The sequence below is a fragment of the Aspergillus tanneri genome (assembly GCF_003426965.1).
Source record: "Aspergillus tanneri strain NIH1004 chromosome Unknown AapTan_3_pilon_pilon_pilon, whole genome shotgun sequence".
NCBI lineage: Eukaryota > Fungi > Ascomycota > Eurotiomycetes > Eurotiales > Aspergillaceae > Aspergillus > Aspergillus tanneri.
Window position 1 is genome coordinate 4,559,197 of NW_022984630.1, and position 25,080 is coordinate 4,584,276.

The 25,080-nt window shown below is 47.1% G+C and overlaps 7 protein-coding genes across 7 annotated transcripts; 3 read left to right on the plus strand and 4 right to left on the minus strand.

The window, feature by feature from the left end:
- Window positions 1-24: 24 nt before the first annotated feature.
- On the minus strand, window positions 25-375 carry ATNIH1004_005287 (uncharacterized protein; the record flags this gene model as incomplete). The annotated part of the gene is made up of 1 exon (XM_033569941.1): window positions 25-375. One exon carries the CDS (start codon window positions 373-375, stop codon window positions 25-27), a length of 351 nt encoding a protein of 116 aa, XP_033428747.1.
- Window positions 376-563: 188 nt separating this feature from the next.
- On the minus strand, window positions 564-977 carry ATNIH1004_005288 (EthD domain-containing protein; the record flags this gene model as incomplete). The annotated part of the gene is made up of 1 exon (XM_033569942.1): window positions 564-977. One exon carries the CDS (start codon window positions 975-977, stop codon window positions 564-566), a length of 414 nt encoding a protein of 137 aa, XP_033428748.1.
- Window positions 978-4,802: 3,825 nt separating this feature from the next.
- ATNIH1004_005289 (glycosyltransferase) lies at window positions 4,803-6,576 on the plus strand (the record flags this gene model as incomplete). The annotated part of the gene is made up of 2 exons (XM_033569943.1): window positions 4,803-4,875; window positions 4,964-6,576. 2 exons carry the CDS (start codon window positions 4,803-4,805, stop codon window positions 6,574-6,576), a joined length of 1,686 nt encoding a protein of 561 aa, XP_033428749.1.
- Window positions 6,577-9,697: 3,121 nt separating this feature from the next.
- On the plus strand, window positions 9,698-11,651 carry ATNIH1004_005290 (putative monooxygenase; the record flags this gene model as incomplete). Its single annotated transcript, XM_033569944.1, has 7 exons — window positions 9,698-9,866; window positions 9,921-9,926; window positions 9,998-10,077; window positions 10,136-10,418; window positions 10,493-10,784; window positions 10,840-10,871; window positions 10,927-11,651. 7 exons carry the CDS (start codon window positions 9,698-9,700, stop codon window positions 11,649-11,651), a joined length of 1,587 nt encoding a protein of 528 aa, XP_033428750.1.
- A 98-nt stretch (window positions 11,652-11,749) lies between these two features.
- On the minus strand, window positions 11,750-13,688 carry ATNIH1004_005291 (uncharacterized protein; the record flags this gene model as incomplete). The annotated part of the gene is made up of 6 exons (XM_033569945.1): window positions 11,750-12,674; window positions 12,746-12,867; window positions 12,925-12,975; window positions 13,030-13,119; window positions 13,168-13,368; window positions 13,419-13,688. The coding sequence occupies 6 exons, from the start codon at window positions 13,686-13,688 to the stop codon at window positions 11,750-11,752; spliced, it is 1,659 nt and encodes a 552-aa protein (XP_033428751.1).
- Window positions 13,689-18,358: 4,670 nt separating this feature from the next.
- On the plus strand, window positions 18,359-19,987 carry mfsA (glucose-inactivated glycerol proton symporter STL1; the record flags this gene model as incomplete). Its single annotated transcript, XM_033569946.1, has 1 exon — window positions 18,359-19,987. The coding sequence occupies one exon, from the start codon at window positions 18,359-18,361 to the stop codon at window positions 19,985-19,987; it is 1,629 nt and encodes a 542-aa protein (XP_033428752.1).
- A 2,219-nt stretch (window positions 19,988-22,206) lies between these two features.
- ATNIH1004_005293 (uncharacterized protein) lies at window positions 22,207-22,719 on the minus strand (the record flags this gene model as incomplete). Its single annotated transcript, XM_033569947.1, has 2 exons — window positions 22,207-22,334; window positions 22,389-22,719. The coding sequence occupies 2 exons, from the start codon at window positions 22,717-22,719 to the stop codon at window positions 22,207-22,209; spliced, it is 459 nt and encodes a 152-aa protein (XP_033428753.1).
- Between the last annotated feature and the right edge of the window lie 2,361 nt (window positions 22,720-25,080).

Here is a 25,080-nt window from a genome sequence, read left to right on the forward strand (position 1 = left end):
CGATAATAACCGAGATATCTTCTATCAATCTCGGGGCCATAGGAGTCCACCCCAACCGCTCCCTCGTCTTGATGCTTGAGGCTGCATTGTCAGCCGTGCGCTGAAATAAAGCCCGCCGAAATGATCTTGGGCGTGTTCCGGTTGGATGCTGACAACAGGAATATTAAGCTGGTTCCCAACCTTAGTCACGATTTCCTTCACTGACACACCCTCTTCGGCCACGGCATGAAAGATGGAACCGGGCTTAGCCTTCTCCACAGCTAGCTGGTACAGTTTAGCAGCGTCGTCGCGGTGGTCGCCGCACCAGCGACCACCGCCCTCGCCAACATAAGCCGAGACACCCTTCTGTAGTGCGACGGTGATAAACGGACTCATGTATGGAAAGGTGGAGATTTCGGTTTCACTGGTTTATCCATTTCCTTGGATAAGGGTTTAAGATATAATCAGTGTACTTGGTGACACTGGTGTCAGATGTGCTCATGTAAAGACCTTCTTCGCCGTCCCCCATTTAAATCTACCCAGGTACCATCCAGCACCAATATCATAGCCTAAGTCTGTTTATCTTATTTCGTGGTCTCCGTGACGTCCCCAACAATGACCACCCCCGTCTTCGAGCGGTCATAGAACTTATCCTCGTCCGCCGCAATCTGCGCACTGATTTCGGGGGCATAGGCCTTCGCCACGCAGGCCTCCCAGCTCGCCTGATCCGCGAACGTCATCTCGGCCAGACAGTCATAATCGTAGTCGGATTGTTGGCCGACAACCACGGTTGCTGGAGTTGTCGCGTTGCGTGCCGAGGCACCGTCTGGCGCCGCTTCGACGGCCGTGCGAGCAATGTAGACGCGCCTGTGGGAGAGCGGGAAGTCGTCGCCGACCAGGCGCTTGAAGAGCTCGATGTGTGCTTCGTAGTGCTGCTTGAAATCTTCTGGGGAGATTCCTGGGAGGCGGTGGGCGTAGACGAGGACTTTGAATGTCATTTTGTTTTAAGAAGAGAAAATTGTGGAGAGACGGTGATGATTTTGGATTCGATAGTGGCCGAGTTCCCATTTAAAATCCGCTTGACTCAATCCACATGCTGGGATTTTGCTTGGTATGGCGGCTATTTCTAGAACAGACTCGAAATCCCTCGAAGGATCCAGAGTAAGCCAGCACCGGGCTGTTCGACCTCCCGTTCTCTTTCTTTCCTCACTTCATCCCCTCTATCTTGCACTCAATACCGCACCCCTGCAATTCCGCCTGCCCAACCGGACTTCCCGTCTGCTGCCCACCCGCTCCCTTTCTTTTCCGTCGGCTTCCATCAGGCGACCAAGCAATCGAGTAGACCAACCCACTATGCCCTTCAAGAGTTAACGTGCACTGACTGGTGACCAGATTCCAAATCCTGATCGTCTTATTCAATACAGACATTATACTTGATTCAACAAAGCCTCAGCCACTTCAGGCCAGCCAAGTGAATCATCACCCTACCTATCCACGGGAAGCCTTTGAGACTATCGCTTCTCCTTCCAGAGCTCACTAGCTGAGGTGCCCAAGATTTCCCATCACTCAGCATCATGGACAGCGCTTGCTTCAGCTGGGACGCCTAAGGCCCATCTTCACCAAGCCACTGTAAGGAGCGATTTCGGACCTCTAGACACTATAGACCCTAGATCGATTGAGTGAAGCATGGATCAACGCTGTAGAGTAACGTAATTCACGTCCGACCGGGCCACCCAAAGCACCATACTAAATGCGATTTTTCAGATCACAATATATAACAACCAGAAGATGTTTTTACTTGATTTTTAGTAGGCTATGATTTCCTAGCATTAGAAATGTATAGACAACTGACATACTAGAAATGATTATATCCTTGCATTACCAAAAATACGCTCCGATCGAGATGTAGATATATATATCTACATTGTCACACCCCGAAATATTTCTCGAGCTCAGAAAAATACCTAGTATGATATATTCAAGACCAAGATACCCTAAGTCCATATATTTAGCCTTGAGCGTTGAAATATGATGTTGTGAAATATTGCATTTAGTATGGTGTTTTGGGGTGGCCTGGTCGGCCGTGAATTCGTTACCAGGGACCCTCAGAGACAGCTTTTAAGAGACCTGGGCTCTTCAAAAGGCAGTCATGTGAAGACATTCTTAAGACCAGTCCATTTTCGGATATGCCGTCTCAAGACTGATTTCCTCTTGAGAGGATCTGCTTAGGTCAGTGATATGCACAAGACGGAGGCTATCCTAGGCTGACCGTTGGGACGGGATTCGGGATCCCGGGAGAGTTTCAGTCCCGTCCCATATTCCCATTCCCTTCCCATCTATAAGCTCGGTCCCGTTTCCCGTCCCATTCCCGAACAGAAGTTAGAGGGAATCCCGCTCTAGGGAATGGGATATTCCCTTAAATCCCTAATTCCCATAAATTTCCTGAAATTGGTCCCGTTCCTGTCCCGGTCCCGTTCGGGAGGGAAATCCCAAGGGAAAATCCCCTCCCAACGGCCAGCCTTGGCTATCCCAAGACTTCCATCACAGACGCCTCCGGCCCAAACCACGGTGACCTTCAAACAAAAAACATGCTTAAACTTGGCCTACTAGGTTTCGATGACTTCTATTGCCACAAGATCTCGCCTTTGGGAATTGTTTAAAGCAATGTAAATCTGGCGTGGTCCAGGCAACCCACTGGTGAATTCGTGCTCATAACTATTGTCAGCGCCTTCTACCTATTGTTCAGGTCAGAACGCATCTCCAGGCTAAGGTTGTTGTCTCCTGGGGCCGCAGGTCCCACATAGATCGTAGTCAGAGGACATGAAGCCTTTGCTGTTACTAAGCTAGGGTGGCCGCTACTTGACAGTTTGAAAGCCCACCTAGACTGGGAGCTGTGGATGTACGTCCAAAGTGGATCCGCGTCCACAGCCGCCAGACGGTCGACTCGAGTCAACTGTTCTGGGTCCCGGGGCCTAAAGCCAAAGCCTTCCCACCACATCTGCCTAGCGCGAACCCACATCTCCAGACTCGAAGCCCGCCTGGACACGGCTCCACAGCTCTATTACTTGACTGGCCACAAGGCACTGGATATGTGTCTCTTCCGGCCTGGGACCACACAGGCCAAAAAACACTCTTTCTGATACCCAGGCTTGCCGCCCCCAGTGCACTGCTCTACTTTTCACTTCTCTAGTTTTATCACTACTGAAGTATTGATATCTCTGTAGTATAAAACCACGAAGCGATCCCAGGCTAAGCTTAAAAAGAGCCGGGGAATTTGTATGATGGTCTGTTTATATTCAGCCTCTACGGCTTCTCTAGTTTTATTACTACTGAAGTACTTATATTTCGGACGCTAGTCCCTGGGGCCAAATTTGGATTTTTCTCTGGTTTTAAGACTACTCTAGTTCTTATACTAATGGAATCAGTCTGACGGCTCAGGGCTTTTTCAAGTCTCTTATTTGATCACCACGGAAGTATTGACACCTCAGTTGTACATATTAAAACCACAGAGGTTTATAAAATTACGATGTTTTTAACTAGATTGTTCTAACTAACTTGTTACTTAGTATGTTTAGTCAGCTCTTTGGACCCAATAATCATGGACATGTCTGTTGTCAATTTTACATTAATGCCATAACGAACACCTGCGACACTCTTTTGGTTCCGTTGCTAAACCTCTAGGCCAATGGGTCTCTATTAATAAGGGCTCCAAGTCCCTTAGAGTTGTGCTCAACGCTCCAGACCTGCGACACTGACTGTCGCTCTACGCTCGGGCTGTGCTCGGCTGGACTCGCAGTATAGCAACCATTGCCTACCCTCAAAGGGCTTGTTCGCAATTTGCAGTTCGCGGTTCTGAATAGCAACTTAGTTACAACATCCCACTTACTTCGTACACCCTCTGGGGAAATATTCACAGTTCCGTCACAGAGGCATGTTTTTAGTCATCTTCCTGTAAACCAATCATCAGCTGGTTGTGCGGTCTGAATGTAGAGGCATCACTGCGTCATTGGTGGTCCTGTGGTCTGCCAGGTGGATTCCAAGCTAATTCTGGAATAAATGACTTGCGCGTATCATTCTAACATACCAGCAGTACAGGACCCAAGCACATCCAGATAATGGAAAGCTTGAGATAATAGTCGTGGCCTTTATTGCTTCTCGTCTTCAAAAATACACTTCCAAACTAAGCAGTGACTTATCAATACATCTCTTGTTTAAATACATGATCTTTGAGCGGTTTCATTGTGGGCAGGCTTTGGGTTTCTTAGGCGTCCACCGGATGCAACAATCATCCCACATGGTTCGAGACCACCAGAACGGGCGGGAATAGATGAGAGCCTCGGTTTTCGATATTCTCGATAACACAGCGACCTTGTTTGCGAATGATCTGTTTCAAATGGTCATTAAGAGATTCCGTTTACTCTGATATATAGGCAGTTGGATCTACACAATCTTTACATTCACTAGCCCCCACCTCCGAACCTTCAACACCGATGTGTGGCCTCCTGAAAATTGATAGAAACCCTCGCTTATGTTGGTCGAATTGAGCTCGAGGAAAGTTTGCCTGAAAGTGGGACATGTTCCATTGCAGATTTCAGGCGACCCGACTCGGACGGGATTCACCTCGAATCGCCTAGCGAAACCCGCCCACACGCCCTCATTTGCAGGGGCCAAATCAGGCGCCTAAGTGGAGTCGGTGCTTGTCAGATTTAAAGCTGCTGCGCTGCCCCTTGCGAAGTCGCATCCACATTTAATCTACGTGCCCTGTTCATTTCCATTCCTCTTGTCTACACGCATCTCGTCTAGACTCATCTGGGGTTTGTAAAATGAGTCGGTCGCAAGTACATCCCCCGCGGAAGATATTGCTCGTGGTCACCACGGGAGGATTCACCCATGCTGGTAAGAAACAAAATGGCATCGAAGTTCCTTGTTCCTATTGAGCATTCGATGGCGATGGGATGGCATTAAGTGTTAAGACTTTTCACAGGCCCTGTATTAGAGATTGGCAGAGTCTTGGCTGAACGTGGCCATATCATAGAATTTGCGACACTAGACGGCCAAGAAAACTGGATTAAACGTGACGAATACGGGTTCATCAGCGGACTCCATCTAATGGGTCCAGGGCCGACAGATGAGCAGCTCGATGACCATTATCGGCGAATGCAGGCATGGGATGTCCGCGAGGGTATAGGGCCCGTATTTATCTCTAAAACAATGTTCGATTCCTTCTGGCCGCAGACATATGACGGCCTCAGGAAAATCATAGAGAATCCAGCCACCCGTCCCAACATGATCATTGCCGACTTCTTTGTCGAGGCAGCTCATGATATGCAGGTCGAGTATAACCTACCCCTTGCTATTGTGTGTCCTAACTGGCCACCACTCCAGCTGCCTTGCTCCTATATCCCGGGGCAACCAGGGTTTCAACTGCCCGGGACTATGACCTCGGAGAATGCTTCAATGTGGCTTCGTATCAAAAACGAGTTGATCATTTTGTCGGATTTGCCCGCCATCATGCGACTGTTCAAGCGGACTCGGAAAATGCGCAGTGATCACGGCATCTTCCGCCCACTTCACAAACCCAAGAAACCTGACTATCTCTTATTTGTGAATTCCTTTGTGGGTCTTGAAATCCCTCGCGATCTGCCTCCGACCTGTGCTCCAGTGGGTCCTTTACTGAGTCCCACTTGGGCTCCTTTGGATGAGGCCTGCGACAGTTTTCTGAAGAAGCATAAGTCCGTTCTGTACATTGCCCTCGGCACGCATATCATTCTACCACATAACGATGTCGCCACTATTGTGACCGGAATATTTCGCTTAATGGAGGAAGTTCTGATCGACGGCGTGATTTGGGCCATTCCAGAAACTGGCCGGGGCGATATTGATGGGAGCCAGACTTTATCCACCGAGGGGGATGGTCAATCAACAGATCTTCTCCTAGGAGATCTCCTCTCCAACAAGCACCCGGACTGGCTGTTCCCATTCTTCGCGCCCCAGCGTGCGATCCTTGATCACGATTCCACCAAAGTCTACTTTACGCATGGTGGCGGCTCGAGTGCCAACGAAGCTCTCTTCCATGGGAAGCCTATTCTTTCCATGGGAATTTTCTTTGACCAGACCGCAAACACGACCAGGCTCGTCGCAGGCGGAGTGGCAGAGTCTCTTGACAAAGTCAGCTTCACCGCTGACGAGGTCTACACCAAGATCAAGAAGATCGTCACAGCCGACGAAAATGGATCTTATCACCGCAACGTGCTACGGATGCAGCGCATCGCACATATTGCAGCACGTCGCAAGAACCATGCCGCCGATCTTGTCGAAGAGATGATGTACGATAACGAGCTGCGGTTCGACGCGGATGGCAGAGAGCTGCGCCCGATGCATCTGCAGACGGCAGATTCGCGCATGTCAGCGTTCAAGGCCAACAACTGGGATATGTTTCTAGTTAGTGCCTTGGGCTTGGCCACCATCGTGGGGTCAATCGGACTCGCGGGTCATTCTGCATGGAGATATCGGTCCTTTTTGGTTGGCCAGACCAGGTCGATTGTTTTGGAGGGCTGGGGGCTCCTCCAGCAGGGAAGAATCTGGCCTCGGGCCTAGTTATTCATGACGGGCAATTGTAATATAGAGAACCCTTTCAGGCCATGAATATTCAAATCTTTACTCTCAGTAACGCAGTCTTACCAGTCCATATCTAGTTTGGGAAGAATCCGAACATTAGCAAATGCTCAATTGAGAAACCACCAGGTCTCTCGGTTGGGGATTTTGATTGGACTTGAATGGTATAAGTTCTTTGAGGATGGTTCCTCTCTTTCTTATCTTCTCCTGCCGACCATCCCTCCCGTCCCCCTCATTCCTGACACGCCGCAGGCCTCTTTTCTTTTCCGCCGTATGTATTCTGCCATCAACCCCACCCTCCTTGATTGACTCTTCCTGTTTGACATTCAGATCATTTATCAGTCAACAAACATACCTCGAATGAAGAATAATATTCGGTATAGTTCTCACGTAACATCACAAGAACATGTCGTCATTTGCTTCCTATCGCGGCGCAGCGGTGGGTCAAGTCTTGGCATTTAGTACTCCCAACGTGCCGGCGACTCCCATCGACACGCAATATCCTTTTGTCAACCATAAAATTACGCGTATTCGCAAGTATCGATCTTTCATTGAATTAGGTCTCTGATTCAACTAAACTACCAAAACATCTCGCGTTTATAAAGGCGAGGTAAACAAATGAAGAATGCAAACTAACTCATATAGGAAATATAGGCGATCCGATGATGTTGTATCAACCATATTTGACCGAAAAAAGGTGCTGAATAATCAAAATTACCATAATTGTTGACACCTTTGTGTATTGGCATGAGATCCTTGCATGAGTCTTTGACAGCATCTTTTACGTGACTCCAATCAAAACCTGTTCTTGATCTCTTGATTGCCAAGTCGGCCTCCACGCGCCCCCGGCTTCTCGAGCAGCTTCGTCACGCCTTAATTCAAGTTGGCTTTCTTAACGTCGCGAACCACGGCGTATCTCCAGGGGTGATCGAAGACCTGAAGAATTCTCTTCCTATATGGGGACCACACAGGCCAGAAAACACTCTTCCTAAATCTATGGAGGCCCCAGGCACCCAGACTTGCCGCCCCCAATGCACTGCTCAGCTTTTCACTTCTCTAGTTTTATCACTACTGAAGTATTCATTCCTCTGTAGTATTAGAACCACGTAGCGAGTCCAGGCTAAGTATAAAAAGCACCGGGTACTTTGTATGATGGTCTATTTATAGTCAGCCATATTATAACCAGAGAAGATGATGATGATTCATACTCCGACCCCTTGCCTTAGGGCGATATGCAGGATATCCCTATCACTACACTATATGTGCTACTATTTACAGCAAACCATTACTTCCTGACGAACTTGGAGTCTCGTCAAGGCCTGTGTTGGCCGATACCTGGTGTTCTGTTCTGCCGCCCTCGTGGCGCGCGACTTTGAAATCTCTCAGATGCCTCTGCAAAGTCCTGTACCGCATTTAAGATGCTACTGTCTTGCGCGGTATCTTTTAACCCTTCTTACCTTGCCCTGCTCCTCCCAGCATATCTAAAATATTATTAAACGCCCTTCCAATCTTTCGCCGTAGTTCTTGTCGCAGCCCGATTAGCGGCGGGCAATTAATCAGTACATGGACTACAGTTTCCGGTGCTCCAATTCTGCATAGTTTGTTATCTCGGAAGCCGTGCCGCATACCATGCGTCGCAAGCCATGAGTGGCCTTTTCGGAGTTGCGTAAGCAAATAGGCTCGATTCCGGGGGAGTGAGCTGTAGAGCCGGCGAGTACAAATTAAAGATAAGGCTGTGTTAATTCGGCAGAGGTGCCCTCCTTTCTTTAAGGCCCTCTATTCTTGTTCCCACTCTTCGGTGATTCTGTCTCGGCACTGTTTCTGTCCGACTTGGTATAGTTTAACACTCCCAATATATCTTTGGCCTACTAAAAGTCCACTGTTAATAATCCATTCTGCTGTCTCTGGTGAGTTTAACTAGATACTTATTAAAGTAGATCTGCTTAGGGGCCTATCTTTCTTCTTCAGCCATGCGATATCTTCTACCTGGAAACCTTATTTAGTAAGTTTATTTTCTTCCATGATTTTCTCCAATCCTTATTTCTTATTCCCTTCCAGGTCGAAGTCTTCTGTCGGGACTCGGTAAACTATAATACCAAATCAAGTTTTTACTATTTTAGTGTCGTCTCCCAGTTCTACTAACCACTTGGAGCTGTTCCGGGCCGCCTTAGTAGACTAAGCGTCTCGGAATCTGATAATGTATCCTCTTTTTATTATGCTAATACCTGCGACTTGCACTTCCTTGGTAGGTTGTGCATTCAGCAAGGCAGACCTGATATGTGTGCTCGCCGCTTCGGTGAGCAGGAATCTTGTAAACTAATCATTGTCGATATCTTTATCCAGAGTTGGCGCGGTGCTGATTCGAACACAATTAGGTTCCTTTTGGGGGCGTGGAACAGTTGTGTTGGGATTATAAAGGGGTGGGCCGGCGGCGACTGCTGCCCCTGACTTCGGGGTTGGTAGGGTCTGTACTTTAATTTAGGACTAAAAGGTCTGTATCTCTTCCCGTAACTTTGCATTTTTATTCTGTAGATCTTGCTGTCCAGTTTTAATCTCTTGGATTTCTGCTCTGGCCGATTTAATGGTAGTGTTTTGGTGGGGGATCGTTTTCTTTAGGTTGACGATTATCTCCCAGACTCTCTGATTGGTGATCCGTTTACTGGTGTCGTCCGGTACGTTGAAATCCAGAGGTGGGATTGCCGTGCTTTATGTGTGTATTCTCCTTGTCCTAACCCTATGGGCTGGTGCCAGCGTCGGCTCGTCATTATTCCTCGCAGAGTTTTCAAGCGTCCTTGAGGTGTTTTCGGGATCCCCGACGGGCGGAATCGGGCCGTGTTTAGCTTCCGCTCGGCACACAACCACAACCACAAATTAGATATTCAGCGATCAATTCAAATATGCACCTGCCTCTCGCCAATTCCCCACAATGCGGGACAGAAGACCATACAGTATTAGTGTCGGATATGGATGATGCTGAGCGAAAGCAGAATGTAGGTAGCTTATGAGAGCTCAGGTAGGGAAGCATTTCGTAGGTTTATTCAAAATTTGAGAGTAGATTACCTAAGTCCGTTCCCGTTCCAGTCCTGTATCCAGGCCATACACAATGGACGAGCACCACGAATGGGAGACCACGGATGTGGTCATCTGCGGCTGCGGACCGACAGGAGCATTGCTATCAGCCTATCTGGGTCGACTGTCTACGAAACACATCGTGCTCGAAAAGGAGAGCGGAATAACCACTGACCCGCGAGGAATTGCTCTCGATGAGGACGGTATCCGGTTACTTCAGGGAATTGGGATATAGAGACAAATTTACAGCGAGATAGGCACCTGTATGTCTTCGTTAATATCATGGGTTTTGTCGGTGTGTGGAGAAAATGGTTACGTGCTGACCATTGCCTAGGCATGAATCGGTTTAAATTCATTGGCGGGATACAGAAGGACCTCCAAAGGAAGGCATTTGTCGAAATGGACTATGCTACGGTTCGACTCTCCTCGTCTAAATATGCATCTTGATGGCAGAGTTGCTGATGTCGTTAAGACCGAGGGAGGAACGGGACATGTAGGCTTTATCTGTCATCGACAGCCGGTCCTGGAGAAACATCTCCGAAGTGCGATGAAAGCATCCGAATCCTGCCAACTGCGATCTGGATGCACGGTCATGGATATTCAACAAGGTGCAGAGTGGTCTTACTGGCAATACCGTGATATAGGCGGGGAGATCCATAAGTTAATGTCCCGATTCTTTGTCGGTGCCGACGGTAAGACCGGATTCACAAGAACTACCTTGAACCACTGGGGATCCAAATGGAGCAAGCTCATGAGTATGCTCCCGTCACAATGTAGAAGCAGCAAGGGCTGATCTCCAATAGAGCATTCTACGATAAAACATGGGTAGCCGTGAATTGGCAGATTGAGCTCCCCTCTCAGAAGACTCATCCTCAGTTCCATTTATGGTCGTTGGGATACACACCAGAAGATGTTTATGATCTGTTCTTCCCCGTGAACTTTCGCTTCCTGTGCAATCTTCTGCGCCCATCAATATGCGGACGCTTTGGACTCCCCTCAGATAGACTCTGGCGGTTCGAATTCGTCGTGAGATCTGAGGAAGACGGCGATGAGATGGCAACGTACTCGAAAGCACGAGAGGTCATTTTGCCCTACCTGACACACACAGGCGAGCGCTATGGGTGCGGAACCGCGAGTACCTACCCCAAGGAACTGACTGACATTGTTTCCACTTAGGCTTACATCTGACGTGCAGTATCCCGAGGACTGTATCCGCGTCCTGAGGTCGCGGCCCTTCCGCTTTTCAGCACGCGCGTGTAACAGATGGTTGCATGGCCGGGACACTAGAGCGCAAACAACAGTTGGAAAAGTCTCTGGCCTCGACCATCGATAACGGCAAGTTTGTCACAGAGGTGAACCCATTTAAGATCTTCCGTACCTGCTATCTGTTCCTCATGAATCTTGTCCCCAAGTGGCGACACGAGCTGCAGTTGGGACGCCGGAAGGAGGGGATGGTGCGATACCAGCACCGCCCCGGAATGCCATTTATACCGGAGCTGAACGGGGGGCTTTGCTTACCGCAGGTTTACTGTAAGTCCGTGGGAGAGAATAAAGAGGTTTTCTTTACAGATGACGTTGTGTTCAGCTTGAGCAAAAGGGGCCTTTTTCAGGTGCTTGTTTATCTGGAGCACTGGTCTGAGCTTGAGTCTGCCAGAGAGACGGTTGCCAGCATGAAGGCAGTAGCAAGGAATGGGGTTTGTGTCGCAGAGGCTACGTACATTATCCAGGATATGGTGGGCGAGCCCGGGCGTGGAGTTGGGAGTCTGGCGGCGATATATCAGTTGGCAAGCGCTGACGAGTTTGCGGCCTCCCCACTTTGTGAGGGACGACCGGAGCCGCGACACTATGACCCCTACTACCTTGCGAAATCCCTAAGAGGAAGCAATTATGTGATCGTGCGCCCAGATAGGTTCATTTTCGCTGCTTGTGCAACTCGTGGGGAGTTAGAGAGAGCGATCAGTGCTGCGGTAGAGTACCTGTCCACTTAGGTTTTGGCTACTGTTTGCATATCGAATGGCGTATCATATCTGTGATTTGTTCATAAGCGCAGTTGCATAATATTACTGTGTCCACGTAGGTGGATTTGCTATCGCTCTTCCACATCAATATCTGGCAAAAGCAAGTTCAGTATCCCTGCCAATCTCTTTGATAATGCCCAGTGGCCCATGCGCTGTAATAAATCAATAAATTCGCACAATGTCGACGACTCCGCCATCACAGACCTCTCCAATCTCGATCCTCTCGCTTCAGAAAGCACCTTCTGGCCGTTTATGCTCATCTCGTTCAGCTCAGGGAACTGTACTATTCGGATTTCTTGTAGTTGCGGGGGCTCTGAATTGTCTTGATACTTTGTGTAGCAGAACCAGGCTATAGCCGCTCGGAAAATAACCCGGGGAATATGGATCGGTGTTTCAGTGGCTAGGGCAACCTGCTCCAGGTGGCTTAGAATGAGCACTGCGTGGAAGGCAGCTCGCTGGCCGCTTGGCGAGTTCGCCCAGGTGCGCAGATATTCGGTGATGAGCGTGGAGTTGGCCAGGCGAGAGTCTTCTTTCCCGATCGCGAGTTCAAGGTAGTCAATATTTGCGGTTATGGATATGAAGATTGAGTGCCAGAGAGCAAGGAGGCAGAATTTGTCGTATTGCTTTGGTTGCGACTTGATATGAGCGGTGTAAAAGCGGATAAGGGTTGGGGTAACATGGTTTGCGAGTTCTTCTGATTTATCGGTGTCTAATATTAGGCTCCTGCTTTCGACTACGGAGGCCACAATGCCTTCAAGCTCGAGGTACGCGTTTAGTCTAGGAGTCGCTTTCCGCAAAGCACCGCCGTTTTCAGCGATCTGCGATGAGGTTAAGTGATGGGCCATGAGCTTGGACCATTCCTCAGCTGTGGTCGCAGCCCAAAGCTCATCATCGCATAGGGTTGGCCGCTTTGACACAGTATGTCGTAAATATGTGTCCGTAACAAAGAGATCCGCGAACTCGATATCGTGGATATGGAGTGCTGCGGCGATCCTATTCATTGAGGTAAAAGCAAGTTAGCCTATGATTGTGATCGAAAGTTGTCAGGTGGCGAAAGTATATACCTATTTTGCTCCTCTGCTTGTACCCAGGTCCGCCAAGCGCTTTGGGGATGACGAGAAAGGTCTTCAAGTGAGATACAGTCAGATGGTTTTCTCGACTTGAACATCTGGTACCTTCTTGCCCACTGCAGTCGGTTAGGTCCTGATCTGTGGCAAGGGGTAGATGAGCTGCGGATACTCACCGCAAGTAGTGTACCGTGAAACGTTTGCGCTATGAAGAGGTCCTTTTGTCTCTATCTCATACAGTCAGCATACAAGCGCCCGGATCAAAGCAACAGCCAGCTTACACCAGAAAGGAGACCAAACGTTTGACCGATTAGAGCCGCTTGGATCATAGGGGTAACCTCCGCCCCTCTCCCAGACATGATGCCTTCCCACTGTAGGTCGGTTAGGTTGAATCCCAAAAAAACACTACAGGCGCTTACAGAGGCGAGGATTGCTTTGTTAAGCGTCTCAAAAATCTTCACACCTTGGGCTTTGGCGTGCGATAAGCCAACAATTAGACTCCCCATAGAGCATATTGATAGTAGGAGGAGAGATCTATTGGCTGATGGTCGAAAAGTCGGGGCATGTATAACGGGAAATAGTGGGTGAAACTTTGTAAAATACGCCTGGATGCAGATGTTCTATCTAACGTCAGCCTAGGTCGCATTATTTGGAATGGGAATCAACCTACCAGAAAGTCAGTAGATGGAAGGGGGAAGATAGGAACGTGGTGCTGCAGTTTAGCCTCCAGATTCGCCCGGTACGTCTCGTCAACTTGCGTTTGCTCGGACGAAATATCTGGTGTAAGAAGACCTGATCTCGAAGAGCCGGTATACGTGAACCATTCCCTCTGCACAACATCCTCTACTGGGGATGATATATCGCGGCCCAGGGGTTGAATTTGCTGCTCCGCCAACCCATTCACAAGGTCAATCGGCAGAAATTGGTTCGCAGACTTCATGACAGGCGTCCTGCTATCTGCTAGTCCAACAGAAAATTTAGATCGATACCTTATTCGTCCGGTTGTTAACACGATTCAGTCCAAACAATATAAGCCCACGGCGCCTATTCCAAGCGCCACCATGGTGGAATGGCATCAACGCCTATCCCATGCCCATTTTCGTGCTATATTGCAACTCGCTAGGATTAAGGTAATAAAAGTTAAAGGGCCAAAAACCATGCCTTTCTGCGAAATCTGCCAACAAGCACGTCAACCCAGGCGGAATCACAAGGATCCCGCTCCTTGTATGGTGAAACTGCTAATGCGAATTCACATCAATATTATAGGTAGAGATGCAACGCTGGATTGTGATAATAATCACGCACCTCCTGGCCTTAAGAATATACGATATTTTATATTAATCACAGACAACGCTACTTGAAAGCGTTGGGTCTATTTTCTTCGATCGTGAAGTGATGCTATTCCCATGTTTGGGTAATAGCTAAAATATTAAATATCAAGGACTCGATGCACCTGCGTACACACGCAGTAATCGCAAATTCCTTATTAAACAAACTTAGCAACTTTGCAAAGAATACGGCATCCATTGGGAACCAACTGCAGCCGATTCTCCATGGCAAGATGGCGTTAGCGAGCGTGGAATCCGTACGCTTATAGCCCGCGTCCGTGCCATGATTTTTGACTCCGGCCTGCCCTATTTGCTGTGGCCGCAAGCACTTTTATATAACGATCAACGCCCAGGATTTACCACAGCAGATCCTACCGTGAAACCTTCTTCGCATGTTACGCCATATTCCGCGTGGATAAATGGCGATATTAAACTTTAGTATTTTATTAAATTTGGATCACCCGCCACGTTGCACCTGCACGGCGCGTTAAAATCAACCGGCAGGCCTAACACCAAGCTTGAGCCGCACACAAAGAATATTTATATTGTTGGATATCGCGGAACTTATATGTACATTGTATGGGATCCTAAAATAAATATTATATGGGAGACTAGTGACGTCTCTGTTAATAAGATTTTCCGTCTAATTCCCGCAAAAGCGCAAAATAACGCACCGACAGCGCCTTAGCCCTTAGCTAAAGAAGTATTAGCTGTCCTAGACTTAATATCTAAGGACACCTCCGAGATTGGTTTACATAAAGACCTATATCGACCTGCTAAAGGACTCGCTGTTTTAAAATCTATAGACTTGTCCTCCACCGCACCATCGTCTTATCGCGAAGCCACTACCAGCCTAGAAGCCGACAAATGGATTAAGGCAATGCTTGAGGAAATCAACATATTAAAACGCAAGCATGCTGGGATCTTGTATAAAAAATAATATACTTTCTGGCGCGCGCGCTATCCCGGGACGTTAGATTTATAAAAAAAAGCTTAATCCTAATAATTCAACTTGGTATAAAGCTAGATGGGTGATCCGCGGCAATCTTTTTAATAAATTAATATTTAAAGGAATCACGTACGCACTGGTTGTCAAGACAGTTACTGCTCGCATTTTATTTGCCACTGCCACGAATTACGGATAGCATCTTCAAGCAGACGCAGTTCTCGCCTTTCTTAACGCGAAGCTGCATGGTACTCCTGTATATGTGTAATAACCTCTGGGATTTGCAGAAGGAGAACCTGGAGTGCTGGTTTGCCTACTTTGGTAATCCCTGTATAGTCTCACACCTTCCGCATGTTTATGGTATAATAATTTACGTGTATTTCTTAAATTTATTAGATTTAATATTTCACCACATGATTCCGGCCTATTTGTTTATTCAGCTAAAAGACTTTATATCACCACCCACGTGGATAATTTCAAAATTATTGCAGAAAGCGCTGAAATTGCACAATAAGCACTAACTAACTTAAAATCTCGCTTTGAGATAAAAGATGTGCCTGATTTTTTATAATATCTAGGTATAAATATTCACGCGTCCTCTACAGGTATTAGGTTATCACAGGAAGACTATATTCATAAATTAGTTAACTCCTATGGCCTCCAAGACACTTATCTAACCAAGACGACACTTAATCCAGGCACTGTTATCGACGACACTGTCGACGTGTTTATTAATATTAAAGAATATCAACGCGGTACAGGCAGTCTGCAATATCTCGCTAGTAAAACTAGGCCAGATATCTGCCGCGCAGCTTGCTATCTCGCTAAATTCAACGCCGCGCCTACTCCAAAGGCGTGGGCAGCGCTCATGCACGTGCTTAAATATTTTAAGGGCACGCCAATACTAGGTATTAAATATTAATGTTAATCCACCACCACTAATATTTCGCCCCCAATTGCGTATAGTGATTCCGATTGGGGAGGCCCACATACAAAGGCCCGCAGATTAGTAGGCGGATATGTCTTCATGCTCGCAGGAGGACCTGTCTCCTGGCAAGCTAAGCGCCAAACCTGCGTAGCGGCTAGTTTAAATAAAGCGGAATATATCGCTGCTTCCGAGGCTGCACGCGAGGCGCGCTGGATTCGTGAGATTATAAATAATCTCTGATTATTCAAGGAACTGCCTGCTCCAAGCATATTACTGCATATAGACAATAAAGGCGCAATAGATCTTACCTCCGCAAATGTTTAAACTAAATATTCCAAGTATATTAACGTCCGATATTATTATACGCGTGATATAATCTCTATCAGCGCTTTACGCATAAAGCAGATTCCAACCGCAGAAATGGTTGCGGATGGCTTCACCAAGCCACTTTCTTCGCCTGGTTATTCCAGACTTCTACGCCTGCTTCAACTCCGCAGCGCATAATTATTTTAATTCCGATTTAGGCAACTGTATCTGTTTGCTTTTTATGTCATATTTCTGCATGTTTTCGATGACTCGCTCGTTCGAGGGGTGGTGTTGGAGCATATCGCCAAGCATGGGCGCCTGCCCCCGGTTTCGACCTCGCTTAGTCATCATTTATGTAAGCTAGCTCTTAGTAGTAGTTAGTTAGCGGCCACCCGGCCGCCCATTCAATAGAACAAGCAATCGCTTCCATCACCCACGTGACTAACACCGGTTGTTAGGGACCTACCATATTCGGTATGGTCACGTGGCCTCACTTAGTCACCCACCTAGATAGTCAGCTCGCCCGAGCCCCTCTGAATTGAAGAGAATTGTGCCTCGCGAACACCGGTTCTCTAAACCGTGTACAGACTAACTGCTCCAGTCTATAGATCAAACCCGCAAGTACCTGAGGGCATCACAAAGACAAGGGCCGGTAATCCTTCAGTCACCACACACTATGTATGACACTAGGGGCCAAGAACCCTGCCTCTACTACATTGTCAAGCGGGTTCGTTCCGATGAACCGTTCTACATCGAGAAAGGTCAGGAGAGCTGTGAATAACTTCCGCCGCTGTCACCTGGGGAAACCTAATCCCGTTACGCCTCGACAGATCTCGTTAAGGATGTTGGGCTACAGCCCCCACCTAAATACCCCGAGGCACTACACCTAGCAATTCGTCAAATTGATATTTGCGTTTCTTGGGGAGATATATGTCAAAATTTTCGGCGAGTCCCGAAGAGGAAATAGAGTAAGATTGGCAAAAAGTAGTTTGGAAGGTAAGCCGAGATGACCCTACCGGCGATGCCCTGAAACGGTATACCACGAGCTGATGGGCTGCCCCGGATATGAAGAGCCCCGCTGTGAGCTCTGGGGCGCCAATCGACCTAAACGAAGTGGCGGCGGACTCGGCAAAGATTCCCTTGGCCATGGCCTGTTTGCCTGCATGCTCCCGCCCCCGCCGATCGTGGACTCTAAACTTCAGATCGGGGTGGGGGGCAGCACTCCGACGCCATTATGTTTTATCCCTCTTTTTCACACTTCACGATAGAACCACTCTCTCATATCCTTCGGCAGCTTTTGCGAACGTGGCATCTTGCAAATTCTATTGGAGGTCTACTATGTATGATTTATGGGGAAAGGAACGTAAAAATGGACCCAGTCATGGTAGCATTAGACCGCATCGTCATTGTGGGTCGTGGGCCATCCAGGTGGTGAGTAATGGGGTCCATACTTCCCGGAAAGCATTTGTTTAGTATAGATTTATATAAATCATGCTACTAATACATACATATGACAGGATACAGCCATACCGAGTCGGTCCCGATGCCACCTGCCACTTACTCCTACAGCGTGGTCGGAAGGTCGGCATGACAATTCAGCGAGATTGCCCCGGTCCGTGTGCCTTGTGCTTCGCCACAAAGTATTTGGGTCCGAAGGTTCGTAAATAGCGGGGCAAAGTTTGCCTAGCGCCGAGTTGGAAACTTGGCAAAAAGTTTTTGACATCATGTTGGAGCGACAAGGCCTTGGCGGCTCCAGGTATTGGAAATCGGGCCTGCGGATTCCAGATTAGACATCCACACCCTGACCAGTGGACCCGCAAATTACCAAGTGCCAAGTGCTTCCGCCAAGTGCCAAGGGAAAGGATTCCTTCGCCTCTCCCCGCCTCGCGAACTCCATAGCCTTCGCTGGACCTTTCCCGTTTGGGGTCCGACCAAGGTTGCAGTAAGAGTCCGATAATTATTCAACTTACCATATTGCTATAAGACCGCGAATTTTTCTGCTCCGACGTACTCTTTCTTTCCTTACTACTTTTTCCCAGGTTTCTTTTACGCCCCTCCCCCCCAAACAAACTTACGGCTCTTACTTTGTTCCTACCGTCAACATGTGGACGACCACCAGCGGCTTGAGTGGTCGGTCGCTCCGGTTGAGCATCACCTTGGCCGCTGTCATGGGTTTCTCGCTCTTTGGCTACAACCAGGGCATGATGGCCGGCCTCCTCAACGGCGACGAGTTTGTTAACTCCTTTCCAATCCTTAAAATGCCCGAGAATCCGACTGCGGCGCAAAAACACTACATCGACGTCATCCGCGGTGCTGTAACATCCTGCTATGAGCTTGGCTGTTTCTTCGGCGCGTTATTCTCCATGTTCTTCGGCGACGGACTCGGCCGCACTCGCCTGATCTTTATGGGTGCCAGTGTCCTGATCATTGGCGCCTTGCTTACAACGGTCTGCTTCACTGGTAGATGGGAAGTTGGTCAGTTCGTTATTGGCCGTGTTGTATCGGGCATTGGAAATGGCATGAACACGGCCACGATCCCGGTCTGGCAATCAGAATGCTCCGGCGCTCACAATCGTGGCTTCCTGGTCTGCTTTGAGGGCGCGATGATCGCTGGTGGCACCTTTATTGCCTACTGGGTGGTCTTTGGTATCTCGCACGCAGCGGATTCTGTCCAGTGGCGATTCCCTGTGGCGCTCCAGATCCTTTTCGCTCTGGTTGTGGCCACCGGTGCCTTGATGCTCCCGGATTCCCCGTCATGGTTTGTAATGAGAGGGCTTGACAAGGAGGCTTGTGAAGTTCTCGGTAAGCTCAAGGGCACCTCTCCTGATTCCGATCAAGTACTTCACGACTTCAACTTCTTAAAAACGGACGTGGAATCCTCAAAGAGCGTACAGTCAAGCTGGAAGTTAGTATTCACATTTGGCAAAACCCAGGAATTCCAGCGCCTTCTTATCGGTTGCTCTGGTCAGTTCTTCCAGCAGTTTACTGGCTGTAACGCTGCTATCTACTACTCAACATTACTTTTCCAAGAAAACCTCCATATGGAGAAATATCTGTCTCTAATTATGGGCGGGGTATTCGCGACTGTTTACGCCCTTGCAACTATCCCGTCCTTTTTTATGATTGAAAAAGTCGGCCGTCGTAATCTATACTTGATTGGTTTTCTAGGCCAGGGGCTTAGCTTTGTTATTACATTCGCTTGCTTAATTAAGGAAACCGAGGAGAATTCTAAGGGTGCTGCTGTTGGTATCTTTCTCTTTATTACTTTCTTTGCATTCACTCTCTTGCCACTGCCCTGGATCTACCCACCGGAGATCAACCCCCTCCGTACCCGCACTGTGGGTGCGGCGGCGTCAACCTGTACCAACTGGATGTGTAACTTTGCCGTGGTTATGTTCACACCGCTTTTCGCTGGCCAGAGCCCATGGGGTGTTTATCTCTTCTTCGCACTATTTAACTTTGTCGGTTTGATATTCGGCTTCTTCTTCTATGTTGAGACAGCCGGCCGTGAGCTTGAGGAGGTCGACATCATCTACGCCAAAGCCCATATCGAAGGGAAGATGCCGTTCAGGGTCGCCCACGACATGCCCAAGCTCAACTTCGAACAGATCGTCCAACAGTCTCGCGAGCTGGGCTTGGATACCAACGATCATGCCATGCCTGAGAGGAAAGAGCTTGGCCTTAGCAGTGACAGTGGCCAGGAGACCGAGGAGATCCAGGAGAAGCAGTAACGCCTTTTTTTATACCCTAGTTGAGGAATAGGTAGGCAAAGTACATAAAGACTTAATGATATAACTCATTGGCCAGAAGAATAACTCAACCATTTATGTCCAAAGTGCCCTTCCCTTATATTGTAACAAAGCAAGACACATATATGTCCTGTGGGGTTATACTGTGCATTGCAAAACCAGACCGTCTTAATCGTGCAAATATGAAACCATGCCGAAATGGACCAAAGAAGTTGGTTCTATTTTTCTCGCGCTACATATGTATCTAGCGCGACAAGAATAAAAACTTGTTTGTGAAAGACCGATACATATATAAACCCTTCCCTTGCTAGTAGACTTCGACTATGTTATAGATCTATATTCCAATAATATAACTAGACTGTCTTGCTTCTTTCTCTTAAGCCATGGATTTTTTTTATAAGCTTCGGGGACCTTCCAGAGGATATTGGTACGACTTGAGGGACTTTCCTAGTCCGATCGATGTTGAGAATTCAGCTCCAGCTTTATAGAATTTTATTTTTAAAGACACAACCTGGCTTGATTTAGCTCTTACATATGATTGATGTCTTCCTGTACTAGTTGGACGCGACCTTAGCTTATTCCGACCACTCAAGCCATTAAATCGCCTTTATATTACCCTCCTTGCAAGCGACCATTCTGGTGATCTTAGATACAAAGAAACTAAATTTTTCGTTCTCTTCAGGACGGTTTCAAATATAACAAAGAAAAGTATAAGCTCTATTTCCCCTCAGGAATCACCATTAATATATACGAGGTTATTAGCGGACATAAAGTGGCATATGTTCCGCTAAAAAGGCTGTTTTCTTGGAAAAATAGGCTCGAATTACAGTACCACTTCTACCAAGGCGACGGATTAATGGTACTTAAACCACCAAATATTATCGGAATTGGCGGCCCAGCAGAAAAATTGGGGAAGATTAAGCATAGTTGTGCTCTCAACCTTCACCACCATGGAAAGCTTAAACAATATATCGTCGTTCGAAGGAGTAGCAAGCTAAACCTTTTGGCTAAAGCAACGGACAAATCCACGAATATTGTTTCCTTGTACTACATGAGTTCATCCTTCACATTTCGTAACCTTCCCATTTTCCATTTATCTGGTAGCTGATGGTAAGCCATAGCATTCCTAATCTGTCTTGATTTTCGCATCAGTGTTCGAAGATGTCTCAGCTCCTTATCAGTAGTAACTGTATGAAGTCTGCTATCTTCCTGTTTGGATGCGTTTCGTAATATGCTGATAATTGTAGGAAGGTCTGCAGCCTGGTGGCAGGTGAACCCCTCAGTCTCAAAGCTACTTGGGTTGATTATCTCAATGAGAATATAGCCTAGAAATTCCAACTCGTCATTCCAAGTCGTTAGTTGCTGGTGCACTTGGAGATACGTAATTTCTGGCTCCGACATTTTAAAATTGATCTATAAGGTCGAGCTTGATACTCCATGCATGGGACAGAGGAAGAGAAACAAGTGTGTTCGCACTTTTTATTATTATGCTTTTGGTGACTCTAGCGGGTCTTACTGTTATATAATACCAGTACAACCTGGCGAGAAACTGCTTCAAAATGGCTTTATTCTGCCCATTGGGTCCACCAAATATCTCCAACTTTTTATCGTCTGTTATTGGTTGTCCGCTCTGTTTTTGTGCAGCCCAAACTTCTAGCATCCGATCTAACTCTCTCCATGCATGGTCTTCCGAGCGACATATCCCAGTTATAGTCAAGGGCGGTCTAAGGGAGGTCCCAAAGTCCTTTTTGACACATGCATAGTACGTTGTCTAATCGTCAGTTTTAACATTAATATCATAGTCACCACTGCCCCAGATGATCTGGCAGTTGGTTTGGATGCGTTAGCCTTGAGTGGAAGACATAAGCAGGTAGACGCCAGACCTTTACGGGAATGCATGGGAATATGTGGGAATACAGGTGAATATATTGGCACGCATGCACAGGCCCCCTCCACGAAGTCTGGAATAGGCACCAGCTCCGCTTTATTGATTCAATGAGACAGACCAGGGACTTTGTAACAGCACAACAACTATTCAAGACAAATGTACAAGCATAGCAAACATATAGATTTATGATACAGGCGATGAAGCTTAAAATATCAACTCTCTTCCAAGATATAAGAAATTTGCTGATAATACAAGAAAGAGCGACTGTTTAAAAGGTAACACCATCACGGCGATATACACACACTAATCAAGATTAATTATTCATTTCGATGAGAGGGCCATCGATTAATGGTGCACTGATTAATCCCCCAGTACTGGTGGAACTGGTACTTGTTTGGTTGCCATTGCTTGCTGCCGCGGAGGTTACACATCCAGTTAAACCTGAAGGCAAGTAGGTTAGCATAGAGAGAAGCGAAAATTGGCCTTTAAACTCACTGCATGCAGCACTGCTGCCCTCCAGTGACTTCCCATTCTGGCTTGCTTGGCCGGATCCAATCGAACCTAAGTATCCGTTCGCATTTGAAACAGAGCTGGATCCAAGATGGTTCCCATCTCCATCGTCGCTATCCAATTCGAGCCATCCATCCTCGATAGGAGATATATCGCCGAGGTCAAGATCTTTAACATCGATACCAAGAGGTGTTGTGATGTCCTGGCGAGGTAAAATGGAGCCGTTGTCGTCTGGAATGAGTGGGAGACCATTTGTCCAGATAATGACATTCATGCCGATAAGTACAGCGAGGTTGTAAGAATATGAAATTCGCATTGCTACTTTGATAGCGCCAGAGCTGATGCGAATCTACTTTTGATCTGGGATAATATAATAACGGTTCAAAGGGCGTTTTGACAGGAGGGGGCAGAGGGCAGATATCTAGCAAATTAAAAAGGACGGACATTAAGCATCGCTAAACAATGTTGGATAAGATAAAACCAGCGGCCTATATATACTCGGAGCATATAGGCCACGCTATGCTCATACATAGCAGCGGCGAGTTCCCGACATCGTTTATTATAACTGGTAGCTCGAAGCATGTGATCAGGGGGAATGGGTTAATAATTAATCTACACTGTGATGAAGCCTCGGCAATCAAAACTAGGCCACGTCCGCGTTTGCAACCCACTATAATTGATAGTCACGACTGCCTATCAAATTTCCATCCCTGCAAACGATCCGGATCAGGTAAGGATACCCATAATGCCCAATAATTGGGTTGTGTCACGGCCTTGCTGCTAGGTGGGCTTCTAGGATCTCAACCGCTTGTGCTAACCATTGAGCCACAAAAAGACCAGAATATCAAGTACGCCGTACTTGATATGCCCATCGCCTTATATAGCAAACCCCCGAAGGGTGCGAAGTCGTCACATTACCCCCGCCTACACAAGGTGGCTGTCCCTAGGCTGGCCGTTGGGAGGGGATTTTTCCATGGGAAATCGGGGTGGGATTCCCTTCCCGTAAAATCGGGACAATTTTCTTGAGAAATTCGGGAAAGGGAAGGGATGGGATTATTTCGGGATGCTAAATATTTTAAAGGGATTTTCCCTTTCTAATCTTAATTCCCATGTAAGGGGCTAGCGCCCCTCAGCCTACTCGGGCCCTCAGCCCTCGTGTTTCCTTTCTCCTCGCCTGCCACATGATTAGTATATTGATTAGTACACTCTATCATGTGACTTCTTCCCCCCCTTATTTCGCAATCGTCTCATCGCTGTTTCCTCTTCTCTTTCCTCTTCGACGATTCCTTTTATATCCACCCTAGTTATTAGGTTATAGAGGTTTAGCCCTTGACATCCCAAGGGAAATTCCCGTGTGGGAAATGGCACAGGAAAAGGGAATGGGAATATCCCATCCCGAATCCCATATAATAGGAATCCCTTCCCGAAAGTCTTGGTAAGGGATGGGATTTTCCCTTAACTGTTACTAAAGTTTGTTACTTATAGCGCGCCTAATTATAACCGAACGTCGGCTTAAATTGCGCAAGGAACTACAATGCAAGGAACCACAACGCAAGGAACCGCAACGCAAGGAACTACAATGCAGGGATTGCGCTGGTATCTGGATGCCAGGTAGGCCTCGTAAAGAGTCGCGACCCTTTTTTTAGATTTGATTTAACTTGGAACCGTGATCTAACTCTAAAAGTCTTCTCGCACGTTAGGTTCCACAAACAGTGAAAACATAAAATATAAAAAATTGTGCATGTTTTCTAGATGTAAAATTAGTATTATATATATATATACTAAGTAATATTTGTTGTAGATATAAAATATGTAAAATATGTATACTTGTCGGAAGTGGACCACTAGACTAACCAGGATAGGAATAGCCATGGGCTATTCCTATTGATTTAGAATTAGCTTAGGGGAAATGGGCTGTGAATACTATTCTATAATAGTATGGTAAAAGAATAATGGTATATGGGGATAAGTTATGATTGTTCCATCCACATTTCAAGCAGGGGTTTGACCTGCTTTTATACCTTTCATATCCTAAGGTTCTCCTTCCAAATTAATCTCGGGATTAAAATCGGTTTCATATACTTTCGGAAGTTCGGAACGGGCCGCCGAGATTTCTGTTTCCTAATTAAGTAATTAGAATATCTTAATATGCTGACAATACCATACCACTATCCTTAACAAGATATCCTTGTTTAATACCCGCACTGCCCCTGTTAAACTAAATTGGCTAATTAGGGGTTTTTGAGTAGTATATATTATGGAATTCCCTTTTTTACCTTCTCATGTCGTAGAATTATAGTGGGAGGGGGTAACTTAGGCTGACCGTTGGGAGGGATTCGGGATCCCGATAGGGTTCAAGTCCCGTCCCATATTCCCAATGGGAATTAAATTTTGATTCCCTTCCCATGCCAAGCTATTTGGGAAGGGATTCCCATTATATAGGATTCGGGAAGGGATATTCCTATTCCCTCTTATCTTAAAAATCACGTCCTGTTTCCTGTCCCACTTTCTAATATAGTATAGTCTAAAAAATTTTATAGTATAAAAATATAAAATTGTCATCCCGGATGACTAAGATGTATAGTGCCTGACGAATATGGCTCCAACACGTAGGCACTCCGAAGACACGATCCCACATCATACGATCCCAGATCGTATGATATGGGATCCCACGGCA